Raw genomic sequence first — 13568 nt, forward strand, 5'->3', positions numbered from 1 at the left:
TCGCTCGCCCGCCCCTGGGCTGTGGGCTGGGAGAGGAGGGGACGAGCCGGAGGAGGAGGAGGAGGAGGAAGTGGAGGCGGCTGTGGATAGCGGGCAAATGGGGAGCTGAGCGGCTGCAGCAGCACCGCGGCCGCGCAGCAGCAGCAGCAGCAGCAGCAGCGGCGGGCGGGCACGGAGGCGAGCCGGCGGCGGGGTCCGTGCGGGCGGAGGCGGCCCGGGAGAGGGGTGGCGGGGCGCTGCGGCGGGTACCGCTCGGCGGGCAGCGGCGGCATGCCTGCTCGGCTGGCCGCTCCGGGGCTGGCAGCGGGCGGGCTGGCGGGGGTAGCGGCTTTCCCCCCGGCAGAGGCACCTTCTCTGCCCGCCTCGGTGAGCTGCCTGCCGCTGCGGGGCAAGGCCTGCCGGGGGCTGCACGCCGCTCGCTGCCGGCGGCGGCGGAGGCTGCGCCTGGCTCGGTTCAGCGGCGCTGAGCGGGCGGGTGGGGGCTAGCGCCGGCGTCCTCCACGGCGAACCGACTGATTTTCCTTTCTCTTCTTCTCTTAAAGCCGTTGCTTCGCAGGCGCTGAGTGCGAGCGGTAGCCGGGCTGCCCCCGCCGCCCCGGGCTGATCCCCCTCCTCGCGGGGCGGCCGCCGCCTCTCCAGGACGGCACCATGCAGACCTTCCTGAAGGGGAAGCGGGTGGGCTACTGGCTAAGCGAGAAGAAGATCAGGAAGCTGAATTTCCAGGCCTTCGCCGAGCTGTGCCGGTAAGGAGGCGGCCCGCGCCGCGGGGAGCGCCGAGGCGGCTGCGGCGGGCGGCGGCCGAGGGGCGCGGTGCCCCGGGATGGGGCTGGGAGCGGGGCCGGGGCCGGGCCGCTGCGGGCTCGGCCGTGGCCTGCGCCGGCCCTCGGGCGTTTTGTGCTCGGTGTGTGACTCCCCTCAGCCGGCTCAGCCCGCCAGGACCGGGGGGAGGCAGGGCTGGCCGCTGCCCGCCGGGCGCCCCGCTTCGTGCCCGCGGGGCCGCGGCTGAGGTCTCCTGCCTCCCGCTCACCTGGTGGCTGCCGCACTCTCCCGGGAAGCTAAGTCCGGGGCGGTGCGCCGCGGCTGTGTGTGTGCGAGGGTCTGGCACAGCCCGGGTTTATTGCCCGGCCCAGTTTCTGTCTGCCACTTCCCGAGCGGTCTCTAGGATTCCCGGTGAAATAGTCTTATTTGGTCTCTTTACGGACCTCGCTAAGATGTGGAGCTGAAGCCGAGTTATTATTGGGAAGAGTCAAATGACTGGGAATAACTTTCCTTCGTGTCGTACAAAAACACATGAAATTAGGGTATACGAACCCCTGAGCGAGCTTGTATTCATCTGAGACGTGAATAAGATGTCTGAAGGTAGTATAACTCCATGTGTTTTCCAAACTCCTAGAGGTAAAGGTTAGTTTGATAAGCTGTAATTCGACTTTATCCAAATAGCATAGAGGATAATATATGCAGTATATTACACAATTTTATTATTTAATTGGAAATGCAAACTCCATATGGGTCCAAGGTCTTGTGACACATGCATTACAGCTTCTGATACCAAATAACAGCTTTTTCTTGTTTATTTCATTCTAATAGTAAGTTTATAACAAGTATATGAAATTAATTTTGATAATTGAAAATATTCTAAGTAACCCATGTTTTGGTTTCTGTGAAGTCTGTTCAAACTTTGCAGAATATATTTTACGGGACTTCAAATACACTTTATTGAAGCATGTCACGCTAAAAACACCAATCCCTATGAAGTTTCTGTTGGCAGCACTTGTTCCTTTCTGTAAAGATGAAAGAGGCAGAAGAAACAAAACTATTTTGAGAAAGTCACAGAAGCTTTTACATCAGCTTGTGTTCTTGGCATTCTGTATCCTCTCTGTCAAACTGCAGCAAAACTTACCAGAGTTTTTTTAAAGTATAGAAAAGGCCACAGGTTTTGGTTTAATGTCTTTTTAAATTTCATGTGATTCTCCAAACAAAATACTTCTGGATGAATAATGCTAAGCTTTGACCTTGCCTAAGAGATTTTTGGTTAGTTTTTATGATGCTCAAAGATACACTTTAACCTCTAATAAGCATAAGAAAAATGTGATTTTTAGGGCCTTGAGGTTTGGTGTAGGCTGGTTTTCATGCCCAGAAACTAAGGGCAATGTCAGAAATACATAAAAAGGTTTTGGTAGTAATTTGTCTTTCATTCTTGGTATTATGTGCTGCGCATTCTTTTGTTTAGGAATCTCCAAAACTGACATTCTGCCCTCCACTGTCCTTGTTTCTCTTTTTGACTAGGTTCTTTGCTTAATTTTTCTCTGCCTCGGAAATTCCTTACGCTTGTATTACATAACATGGATCTACAATTTCTTTGTGTACTGTACAAATTTATTAATAGTTTTAGGTCCTCTCAGTGCTGTGAAAACTGACTCCAAAGTGTCTTTCTTGCTACACTTAGCCTAATTTTCATCAAGAAATTAGTAATCTCATCCTGTACAGGCTAAGCTGACTTTGTATAGCATTTACAGATGTTGGATAGGTATGTCTGTTCAGTCACACGTTGATATTTTTAAAAACATTTAATATTAGCCTTTCTGTGCAAGCAGAGTTAAGTGTTTGGTTTGAAGATCAGTACAGTCACAGAAGCAAGTTGCACTGATGTCTTGGATGCTCTGTTTTCCTTCCTGGTAACTTCCACTGACACCAGTGGGAGGCTGCATTCATTTAGGCAAAGATTTCAAGTATTTTATACAAAATATCTTCTTGATTACTTTTGTGTTTGTAAGCTTTTTTTTGCTGTAGAAAAAGTGGTGCCAAGCTCAACATACATCTTACCAGAAATATTGTGTATGGTAGGAAATAAGGCAAGCGTATTCATTCTTGTACAGTGATTCATGCGTTAGAGTGGACTATGTGTCTGTCTGTCTACTCTATGTACTTTATGGTGACTGTTACTTGGAATTTATTTGCCTGTTGCCTAGGGATATACTTTCTGGATGACTACAAAGTTCAGTTTTGTTTGTATGGGTTTGCAATGAAGCAGTTATATAATGCAGGAAAGTAAGAGAAGCCTACTAATGAACTCCTGAAGCATGCTGGGTTTAAATCAGGAGTAATGTTAGGGTGAGAAAAATCTTCATTTCTTTGCAGTCTGCCAGTGCAGCCACTTCTAGTGCAAAACACTGGTGTCCTGAAGGGATCACAGGCAGACATTTCAAAATCTGTTTGAACCATCCTCTCAGAGATAGTTTAAGTGCTGAACTGCTTCCTTAAGAGTGGTTCCAGGTTTTGTCTCCAGCAGCACTCCTAAGCTGAAATGAGACACGAGCCAGTGTGAGTGGACCAGTGGTTAAGGTGCTGCTTTGGGGCATGGGCAGGCCTGCCTTCATGTTTCTGCTCCACAAAGACTGGGCAGGTCGCTTAACTACTTTCCTCATGTTTGTATCCATCTTTAAAGTGCAACTTAGACTGCTGGGTTTCAGTAGGTTTCCCTGTTAAATTTTGGCATCTGAATTCTTCCTGTTTTGTTATTGGAGTACTTATAGGCACCTGCCTTCTTTTCTTAAAACTTTCACTTGGTTATGTAAAGTTCTGGTAACACGTGTGACTGGCACAACTGCTGTCCTGCCTGAACACGGTGTCTTGGGGCTTTTGCCTAAGCTTTGTATCCACAAGGTAATGTTCCTTGTATCAAAGGCCTTTGAGCTCACCTGCGCTTTTGGTCCTCACTGTGGCACACTACATGTGGTAGGATGTGTTACATCCTACCTGAGCTGTATTCTTCGTAGAGCGTAACAGCCTTGGCTGTACCTTCCAAGTGTAGCCGAAGGAGATGAAAGCAATGCCAGTGGTGATATCTGCCTCCACATTTATAGCCCGGAGCAGCAGTTCCCAAATTGTTGGGTTACAGCCCACTGCAGCCCTTAACACTTCTACATCTCTTTCAGGCTTCTGAGTGGTGTGGTGAGCAAAAAGGCAGTGTGGTTTCACGGGCCTGTGAAACTGGCCTGAGGATCAGTGGTCCCTGCATAGCACCTTGAGAGCTGTCGACCTGGAGGATAGAGCACTTGCTTGGCAAGTGGGAAGCCCAGTTTCAAGCCTGCAGCTGGTGTCTCCCAAGGGAGACTGAACCTTGAAGACGGGCCAGGCTCACTCCGATCCTCTGGCTGAACCTGCCACTGTGTATAGAGAGGAATGTGAGCTCCCTCCCCAGTGCTAGGATAGCCATCCTCCGTGCTATGTCTGTAGCACTGTGGCAGGAGCATTCCTTTGGGATGAGGTGCGTCTTCAGTTCTGGTCTCTGCTTCCCACAGCAGTTCTTGGTTCCACCCAGCAACTCCTTTCTACATAAGCTGTTGGTGGACTAAAACTTTTATGTTCCTTTTTGTGCATCGGTACAGTTTCAGTGGGGAGAAGAGATTCTTTGTCTCAGCCTTGCTGATAAGAGGGCATTGCTGTTTGAGTTGTGATGTGGGATTGAGCTTTTCTCTGTGGAACAGGGCATTCGGTACAGGCTTATTATCTCCTCAGCGAATTTATCAGTCAGGAGGCAATTTAAGAAGCTACTACTGCCAAGTTGTCCTGTGCTTTTGAATGAAGCTGCTAGGTCACCATGCTTTGTGTTGAACTCGGTATTATCTGCATGCTAGCATGTATGCTGTGGCTGCAGTTCCCTGACTAGGGCCTCTTATGGGACTGCAGTATGCAGATGTCTGGTTTGTGCATCTCAAGCAGGCTTTCCTGTGAGCCTTTATGTTCAGCTCCACCAAGGTAATGGCACAGTCTCAGACCTTTAGGTAGCTGGCTACTGGCAAAATACAGAGTATCTATAGCCTCCTAAAAAGTAAGACAAGGTTTCTAGGGACTCCTAACTGCGAATTTAGGAGCCTGTGATGTAAGCGTGTAGTTCTGACATTGTCATGTGTCTCTACCACTGTTGAAAGGAACAGTTCCTCCTTCCTCTAGCTGCTTGGTCTTGTCATCTGCCTCAAGCTGGGTTTAGTGGTTATGCCATTGGCAAAGACTCAATCCAATCAGTTCCCTGCTCATCACATTGACCTTGGAATGGTTGTCACCATGCAGGTGCATGAGCACTAGCACAGGGTTAGGAAAATGGAGATGCTCCATTCCATTACCGAGATGACAGAGCTGTGGAGTGAATTGCAGACGGTGGTAAAGATTCTTGGATACCCCTATTATCCTTTTGTAAAATATGCATAGATACACTGCCAAGACTCTCTGGACGTTGTGAATAAAAAGACTTCCGTTCATGCCATATGAGGAGCGGTGGTGGTAGTACAGAAAGATGCATATATCTGTTCAGAAAATGAGTTGTGTGTGTTTGGCACCAGTTCAGATTAGTGAGGTGCAGCCATTTACAAATGGCTGTTTGCTCTATAAAAGCCTCCATTTCCTTGGTAGTGGTTCTGCATGTCATCTGTTAATATAATCTCTTCTGGGAGCCATGGAGATGTGAGGCACTAAGGTTATGGCAACATGAATAAGTTACAGTGATATGAGGTGAAGGGAAATATGCTTCATCCAAGAGAAGATAATTTAAAGTCACACCATTCTGAATGATAAGCTACTTCTCAGTTATTTTGGGCAAAAGCATTCACATGTGCAACTCATAAGTTTACATGGTAATGTGGTAGCTTTTCTGTGTAGCTATATACATAACGAGTCAAATTTCCTCTTTATAGTGTGTAGAAAATGAATAGCAAAGGAGTTGAAGAGTTGCCTGAAGATGTAATCTGTGTTATGATAAATCCTGCAATTTGACAGACGGAAGAACTGTGCTTGTACATCTTAATGTTCAGATTATTTATGGTCAGATTTTATTGTGCTATGTTTTTTCATAAAAGCAGGGTGAGCATCTGGGAGGAAAAAGTTCTCAGGAAATTATAGGCATTCTGAGAAAATAAAATTCTGCCCACAGAAGAAGAAAATGGAAGTGAGGTAATTGAGAATGCCTTCTAGTAAAGCCCAGTTGTCTTGATTTTTAGTCAGCAAGCTGAATTGTCATCTTCCCTCCTTGGAAGATCATCCATGACAAACTGATAGCGTTCATTGACACACAGGAAGCTAAGGTTTCTTGATCTGGTTTGGATTCACAGGTGCTACCCACTGCTGAAGACTGGTCTGAAACAAGACTATGTTCTTGAACTGCTATCTACATCAGTTCAGCAGGTCTTGGTTTTGGTTTTATGCAAGGGGATGCACTTTTCTTTGGGTATGTAGCTCCTGTTACAGCACACGTCACCTGTACTGAAGACCATTTGGGTATGACAGGTCACTGTGGGAGATTGGTTTGGTTTTTTGGGGGTTTGTGTGGGTTTTTTTTTTTATTTTTAATTGAGTTGTGATGAAGCTATTTTTATGCTGGTGCTGGATCAATCTGCTGAACATAGCAACCAATGATTTTTTTTTTTTCTTACCAAGATACTGGTATGCCTAATTTAAATTTCTGTGTGACTTGAACTTGCTTGGTTTTTCTCTTTTCTTTTAAGCTAAATTGATTCTTCAACTTCTGCCCATTTCATTTCTGTGATAGATAGCTAAGCCTTCTTTTAGCACATATGAGAAGCTACTCTGTTTAGTAAATCTACCATAAAATGGTAAACACTGCTGTCAGTGCTGTAGATCGGTATGGCTTTCTTCTTCTCTTCTAAACTTTATTTGTGGTCTCTTGTGTGCCATGGCCTGTGCACAAGAACCTAAACATGAGTTTTAAGATAGATTTAAGAATAATGCTGTTTTGAGGGTATTAAATTAATCTGTTTCTTTTTATAGCAAGCCATGAAATACATTACATAGTTTTTCCAGGAAGAGCTCAGGAGATTTTCTTTAACCCCAATTCCTCACAAAAAACCCTAAATACTACTTTTGTTAAATGCCTGGCTTGTGCCAGTTAGCTTTTACAGCCTTAAAAGCCATAAAAATAAAACGTATGTGTGTTGATCAATAGCTGCCATTGTTGCTTGTGTTAGTCTGAAATACTATATCATGAGAAGTAACCGGGGGCCAGATGGGTGGGTAAGTTTCTTTGACATCAGCTCTAACAAAAACTTAAAACTAGCCTAATAGTAGAAACTATACTAAGCCATGAAAAAATGCTGAAAGTAGCAGCAAAAAAACGTGTATTTCTTGGAGGAAAAGTTCACTGTATTTCTGGGTTCCTGCTCCTTCTTCCAGTGTAGAGAAGACTTTACATCCCAGAAGAACTGGATATGTGTGCATTTTCTTAATCTCTGAGAGCACTTACTGATAGACATCCTTCTCACAAAAACCTTACTGCGTTACGCTTGCAGAACCATTTCATGGGAACACAGAGCACAGCCGCTCGGCAACAGAAGAGACTAACAATCACCCTTTCATAGTCACTCTGTTTTGTGATCTAGCAATCATTTACCTTAGGTTCAGGAAGTTTTTGCGTCCTCCTTATGGTACATCCCTTTACCACAATCTGTTTGAACTGATATGCAGCAAGGAACAATAATAAGCTTGGTCAGGTGGCAGCTCTTCAGAGAAGGATCTGCATTCTTTTGCAGATTGCAGGCTGAATACAAATTGACAGTGTTGCCAAAAAAAAAAAGCGAATGTCATCTTGGGGTACGTAAGTTGGAACACAGCCTGCAAGGTGCATGAAGTAATGCCTCCATTCTGCACAGCACTGATAAGGCTGCTGCTGCAGTAGCCTCACCTACTGCCTTTGGTTTGGGGCATGGCATTTCAAGAAAAAGGCAGATCAGCTGCAAAGTGCCCAAAAGAGAGCAGTGAGAAGGATCGGAGGTCTTGAAAATACGGTGTATTGTACTGTGTTCAACATAAAGAGGAGGAGGCTGGATATGGATCTTCAGATGCTGTAAAAAGCTGTTGTAGGGGAAAAAAATAAAAACCTGACACACACACCCCCCCCAAAAAAAAAAAAAAAGAAAATATATATTCCCCAGTCCCATTGTAGGTAGAACAAAAAATAGTGGGCTTCAATTGTGCCAAGAAGGAGGGATGACAGGTAAGTGGAAAAAATACTGTGATTGTCTGTGTAGGCAGTGGAATTTGTTGCTTGAGACTTCTAAGACCAGTTTGGACAAACATGCCAGGAATGACATGGGCCTGTGGTCCTGTTTCAAGGCAGAGATGTTGACCTCTCCGCTGTCCCTGGTTTTGTTCAATCTGTAGTAACGCAGAAGGTGCCTGAGAAAGAGTTCTTTGTGTACATTAAGTAGTTTGAAGTCCCTTTACTAATTCAGGAGTCATGACTTGGGAAGTCTAGGCACGCAGTCTAAATGTGTGCAGCTTTTTTGAATATATAGGCTCAACCTGAGAGGGGTGTCAGAGATGATGGAAAGTGTTTGCTCTGCCTTAATGTACTGCACCTGGGAAGCACTGATTGACAGTGTATCTCATGATATTGGCCAGATAACGTGCTATTCATCTCAACAGTTGACACTTTTTGGTAAGGTGACATTCTTGAACATGTTCCAAGGAAACAAGGAGCATGTGAAACACACTAAAATAAGTGGGATAATAGATAAAATGAGCACCTGTGCTGGGCATATCTGTGCCATAGTGCTGTGGACAAACCCTCTTCCATCTGGTTATCTTCTTTTTCTCATTTTTGAGTTCAGTGTTCAGTCCTTGAAACAATGGTTTGTTTTATACTAATGGAAACTGCTGGAGGAAACTGCTAATACTTCCATATACTACACAAATACTAGTTAGTATTCTCTCTCTTTCTGCAGAGAGAGAAATCCTGTTTGGAGGACAAAGACGTACTTTAAGAAGGGCTTTCAGAATGACTGAGTTTCATTGAGGGGGGATGTCCTTTAGTTCCAAGTAAAACCTCCTTAGTTGTAGTTCTCTTTCCTCCCAACTGCAGTGCTTGGGCTGTTTTGGCTGGGGTGTGATTGCCACTTGTACAAATTCTGTCAAATAATTCCTATGAATTGGGAACCGAAGCAGAAGTCTGCTTTTTCCCACAGCTGGACTACTACCTTTGTGGGCAGGAGGGAGTGCACTCACTGAGGTCACTCTGAGGGCTCCCAGGGTCTGATCTGTAGAGTGGAGAAAATCGTGTTTCCAGATCTAACATCACTTTTAGGAACGGAATTGGCAGAGCCAGGCCCAGAACTTGAAGCGGGTTCAGTTCATGTTGGGCTGTTTAATCTTCTCCCCTCAGATACCAGTTAGTGAAGATTTATAATGCGTCCTGTTTTGTCTTGTCACGTACTGCCAAGTCATGCTTGCTTGCTTGGAAGAATTTGAAGTCGGTCCTTCCTCCTCAAAAAAACAGGCTTATTTTTGCTCTTCATCCCACTCCTCACAGGCTTTTCTTCCTCCTTGTGAACAAGACATCTGCAATCCTTTCCCTCTGTAATGCATTGGTTCTGCATGTTCGGTCTGGGTCCCGAGGCTTTGCCTTGTGAAACTGAATTCTCCACGGTGCCGCTGGCAGAGGAGGAAAAACACTTGAATGAGACATGTCTGTAGCAAAAGACAGAATACTAAATCTTGAGCTGTGAGGCTGGGATGCTCCTGGCCGTCATTCTGAAGGCCCATGTTTGTCCTGTCAGACCACACCACAAACGTGCGTGCACGTTGAGGGAGTCTCTCCCCCTTGAAGAGTGCTAACAGGCTAAAAATTACATTGGTGCTTTGAGACCTGGTTTGAGTAGAATGTTTTGGCCAAAAGCAACATAGTTGTCCTTTTCTGAAATGGTGTTTTTTAACGTGCTGGTAAATTTTGCTACTTTCTGTAATTTTTCCCTCAATGTTAGCTACGGATAAGTACATGTAGTAGTGTAATGTGTTTTCTTACAGCAGAAGGAAATAGTTCAGAGGGTTCTTTGGAAACAAGGCCTTTGGCTCTGCATGTTGTAGTGCTTAGTAATGACTCTCACTGCCTAACCTTGATAAAGTTATCTGCGTGTTGGGGCAACTGGTTAATAGCTGATAGAACAAGTGATGTCTGGGGTGATTAATGGCGCTGGAAGGAAATGATATCATAAAGGTCCACTTGTGGCATGCCACGCCTGCCCCATTGGCAGCCACAACACTGCAGTCCTTTCTCCCTGTCACTCCAAAATTACTTTCGTGGTTACAGGAACTGCTGGTGTAATGACTAGGCTTATTTGTTATCTTGTCAGCCTGGTTTCACTACAAGGATGGGAAGTGTCATCATTTGTATAGGTGGGCTATGAAACACTGCCTGTTTCAGCAATATGCTATGTTTTAGTGAGTCCAGCAGTGACCGCTTAAACCTGATCAGGTTTGTTATTTCTTAAACATGTGTGTTTCAGTGAGAATCTTGGTTATTTACTTGTAGTTAAAAAACAAACCACAGAGATGAATGTAAATACTGGTAACTGTTGCTCTTTAGCTCTATCTGCATGTCATACAGCTGCACGTAGATGCTTCGTTGTTCAGGAACATGCTGTTCCTTTACATTACAAAAACTCATCTCAGTTCATGAGATTTTACAGGCTGAGGATCCAGCCCTCTTTGCCTGCTGTCACTGGAGTCTGGTGCCGGTGCAGCCAGCATGGGCTCTCCTTGCTGCCATTTGAAAGGTGAGAGGGTAGCACGGGGTAATGGTGAGGTTACTCCCGCACAAGTTCATGAGTATGTTTTGTTTCGTAGCAGAGGCCCGAACTGCTCAGAGGTGTTTTGGTTGACAGGCCAGCTGAAAAGCGTGAGGCCAGCCAAAAGACCTGAACCCAGCCAGCTGGGACATGAATGACGGTTGTAGCAGATGCTTAGAGAAAGTATGAGGCACAGAGCAAATGTGCTCACCTTCCCCTTGGCAGACCCTCTTGCCTTCTGTCAGTCACTGGTTTACAGACTCCGGTGGCAGCAGTTGTGTCCATGGTACCATGTTTAATAGCCACAGATGGATCTGCTCCACATAAACCTTTTATTGCATTTTTGAGCTCACTTTCATTGCTGATGTCACAGGAACATAAGGAGGCTACTGGTGCGTGTTGGCTATTCTCTAGTTTTGCTGTGAGTGAAATATGAGCCATTATAAAGTTTTTTACTGTGTTTTTGTTTTTTTTTTTTTTAAAAAAACCTGTAAAGGAACAGGCATTACTTATTTTTAAGTGTATGTATATGTGTTCATTTTGCTAAACCACCCTGGCTCTTGCCCAATTAAAAAAAAAACACATTTCAGTCAAGATGTAAAAAGTTCAGAAGTCAAAAGTTCTCCATGAAGAGAAAAGACTTTCCTGCTAAAAATAAAAAAGCTTGCAAAAGAGGGAGGAGGAACTAAAAGCTGTGTACAGCTTAGGAACCATCTTCTAACATCGTCTAGTGCATGGTAATCTGTGACTTAGACTCAACAGCGGAGGGTTTTGTGGAACCTAAAAACCCCTTGTAATTGAAGAGGAGAGTGTCCAGATCCACATTTGCTGCCTGACCAGGTTAAGTGGTTACACAGCAGAGGAGCAATCTCCAGAAGTGAAGAAAAGTATTAGTACTGCAATAGTAATAGAAGCCCTGCCTCTGTAGCATAATGCCAAATTTACAATTAATTTTCAAATAAAATCTGCACCCATCTTTTGTCTGATATTGAGAGCATTGAATTTTTCTGGTCTTTCCATTGGTTTTCAGTTAACATTACCTTCCTGTAGTTTCAAGTATGGCTTTAAGAGTTGCTTCAACTCAGCATTCTTTTACACATTGTCTAAAATAGAATTTCCTTGCCAGTCAGTCTTTAAGCACAGACTTGCATGCACTCAGACCAGCCTCATGGTTTTAGAATTACTGTGCTGTCTGGTACAGGTGCATGCTGATAATGTGTCGACTCATGATGTTTCCATCATGTGTGGCTTTAACATTAGTGTCCTGTGAGATAATCTGGGTAAACCACATTATCAGTGACTCTTTAAAAGGCTCTCTAGTATGATAGAGTGGTGTGTGAAGCTCAGCACTCACACACACTTGATAGTTGGAGGGGTGGGAAGAGGAGGATAGAGGGAGCTTGTTCTGAGGTTGCCTGTGGTGCTGCTCTTGTTTTGCCGACAAAGAGGGAGATTAATTCACTGGAGCTGTCAATCTGGTCGTTTTCAAGGACTGAAAGAAAACTCCTGTAAAAGTGTGTCTAAGTGTATGTGAGGGAGGAAAGGGAAAAAGAAACTAAGCAAGTCTACTATTTTGATGAAAGGCTGATGGTGGAAAAAAACCAGTACTTGTAGTTGCTGACCTGCACCCTGTGTCTGGCAGAAAAGGGGAAAGCATAAAAGGGGAGAAGTATTGTTGCCAGCATATTGGGTTGGAGCACCGTGTGCTGTGCAGAGAGTATATGATGATAAAATTGAGTAGCACCCTTTGTCACTCAGTAGAAGTTTTCTTTTTCAAAACTGCCACCTTTTAAAGCTGCTTTAATCTATGGAGAGAAAATGATTTGTGCTAGCTGTTCCTGGTTGCACGGACCGCAAGTGGGAGCTGGGGCTATAGAAGGAAGAGAGATCTATTTGCAGGTGGACAAGCACTGGATGGGATTATATTTTGACTTTGGGGCTTGACATTTTGGTGTAACCTTTCCTTCTGTCTCAAGGAATAGATCGAAGTCCAGGGACTCTATCCAGGCTGGAGTGACTTTTGAAAAGAGTACAGTTTTTTAACCTTTTTCTTGGCCTTTATAGAACCAAAATTTTAGCACGCTTTGAGGAATAAAAGTACAGGCTTTCTGCTAGATAGGGGGTTGAAGCTCCATTTTCTTTTTCTTTCTCTTTCTGATGCTATTTTAGGTCCTCAGTTCTCATGGAGAATTTGTGCTTTGAATCTTGTTTTATTCACAGTTCAGTAGCGTGAAAAATCTTTGGTCATAGACATCCCCAAGTTTAAATTGCATTAACAAAGAAATCAGAAGGGAAACTAGCTAGAGAGTTCTTGAAACAAAGTTAGCTCCAAATAAAAGCAATGTGGTCGTAGCTTTACTCTTTATGTATGATCTTCATCACTTTTGTTGCTTACTAGTGATGGATTGCCTATTTTCACATAGCATTGCACCTCAACGTAGAGGTTTCTTGTGGATCAGAACTTGCTTTTTTGCAGTAAAAACAGCAGATCTTACTGTTCTCCGGTCTAAATGTAATTCAAAGCCTGTCTTGGCTATCTTTTCCTTAAAGTATATAACAGGTTATCACTGGTTCTGAGTATTCTAATCAAACCACATGGATCTTTAGCATGTAAGTTCATGTCTCCCTGAGAAGGCTCTGGAGATTAGAGAAGACTTTACTCGATTGATGCTGGTCAGCTGCTGTGTTATAATTGTGAATGTTTCTAAGAGACCGGTGGGATGTGAGTGCTCATTTGAGTCAACTAGGAGTCTGACATTTGGAGCCCAAAATGGTGCTGGAAGGAGCCAGAAGTGATTGAATGAGAAAGGCATAGGGTTGTTGGGGAGTTTTGTCCTTCCCCCCCCGCCCCCCAAGTAAAGTAAATTTAGGTGCATAATACAGAGTTATGGTTGCAGCAGACTGTCACTTCCATGTGTACTGTGCCAACCACCAGCTTTTCTAATAAATCTTCTATCTCGTTTCTGTGCTACTGTGTTAAGCAGTTTCCTGATCAGC

General features: G+C 44.5%; 1 protein-coding gene across 1 annotated transcript in view; it reads left to right on the forward strand.

Moving 5' to 3' along the window:
* The first annotated feature begins 648 nt into the window (after positions 1–648).
* The window catches only part of ITPK1 (inositol-tetrakisphosphate 1-kinase), a 153543-nt gene continuing 140623 nt past the window's right edge, over positions 649–13568 (forward strand). Inside the window, exon 1 of the mRNA XM_059819511.1 lies at positions 649–743. Coding sequence (XP_059675494.1) covers positions 649–743 — 95 coding nt within the window. The remainder of the gene's footprint in view (positions 744–13568) is intronic.

Source organism: Gavia stellata, chromosome 7, assembly GCF_030936135.1.
Source record: "Gavia stellata isolate bGavSte3 chromosome 7, bGavSte3.hap2, whole genome shotgun sequence".
Taxonomy (NCBI): domain Eukaryota; kingdom Metazoa; phylum Chordata; class Aves; order Gaviiformes; family Gaviidae; genus Gavia; species Gavia stellata.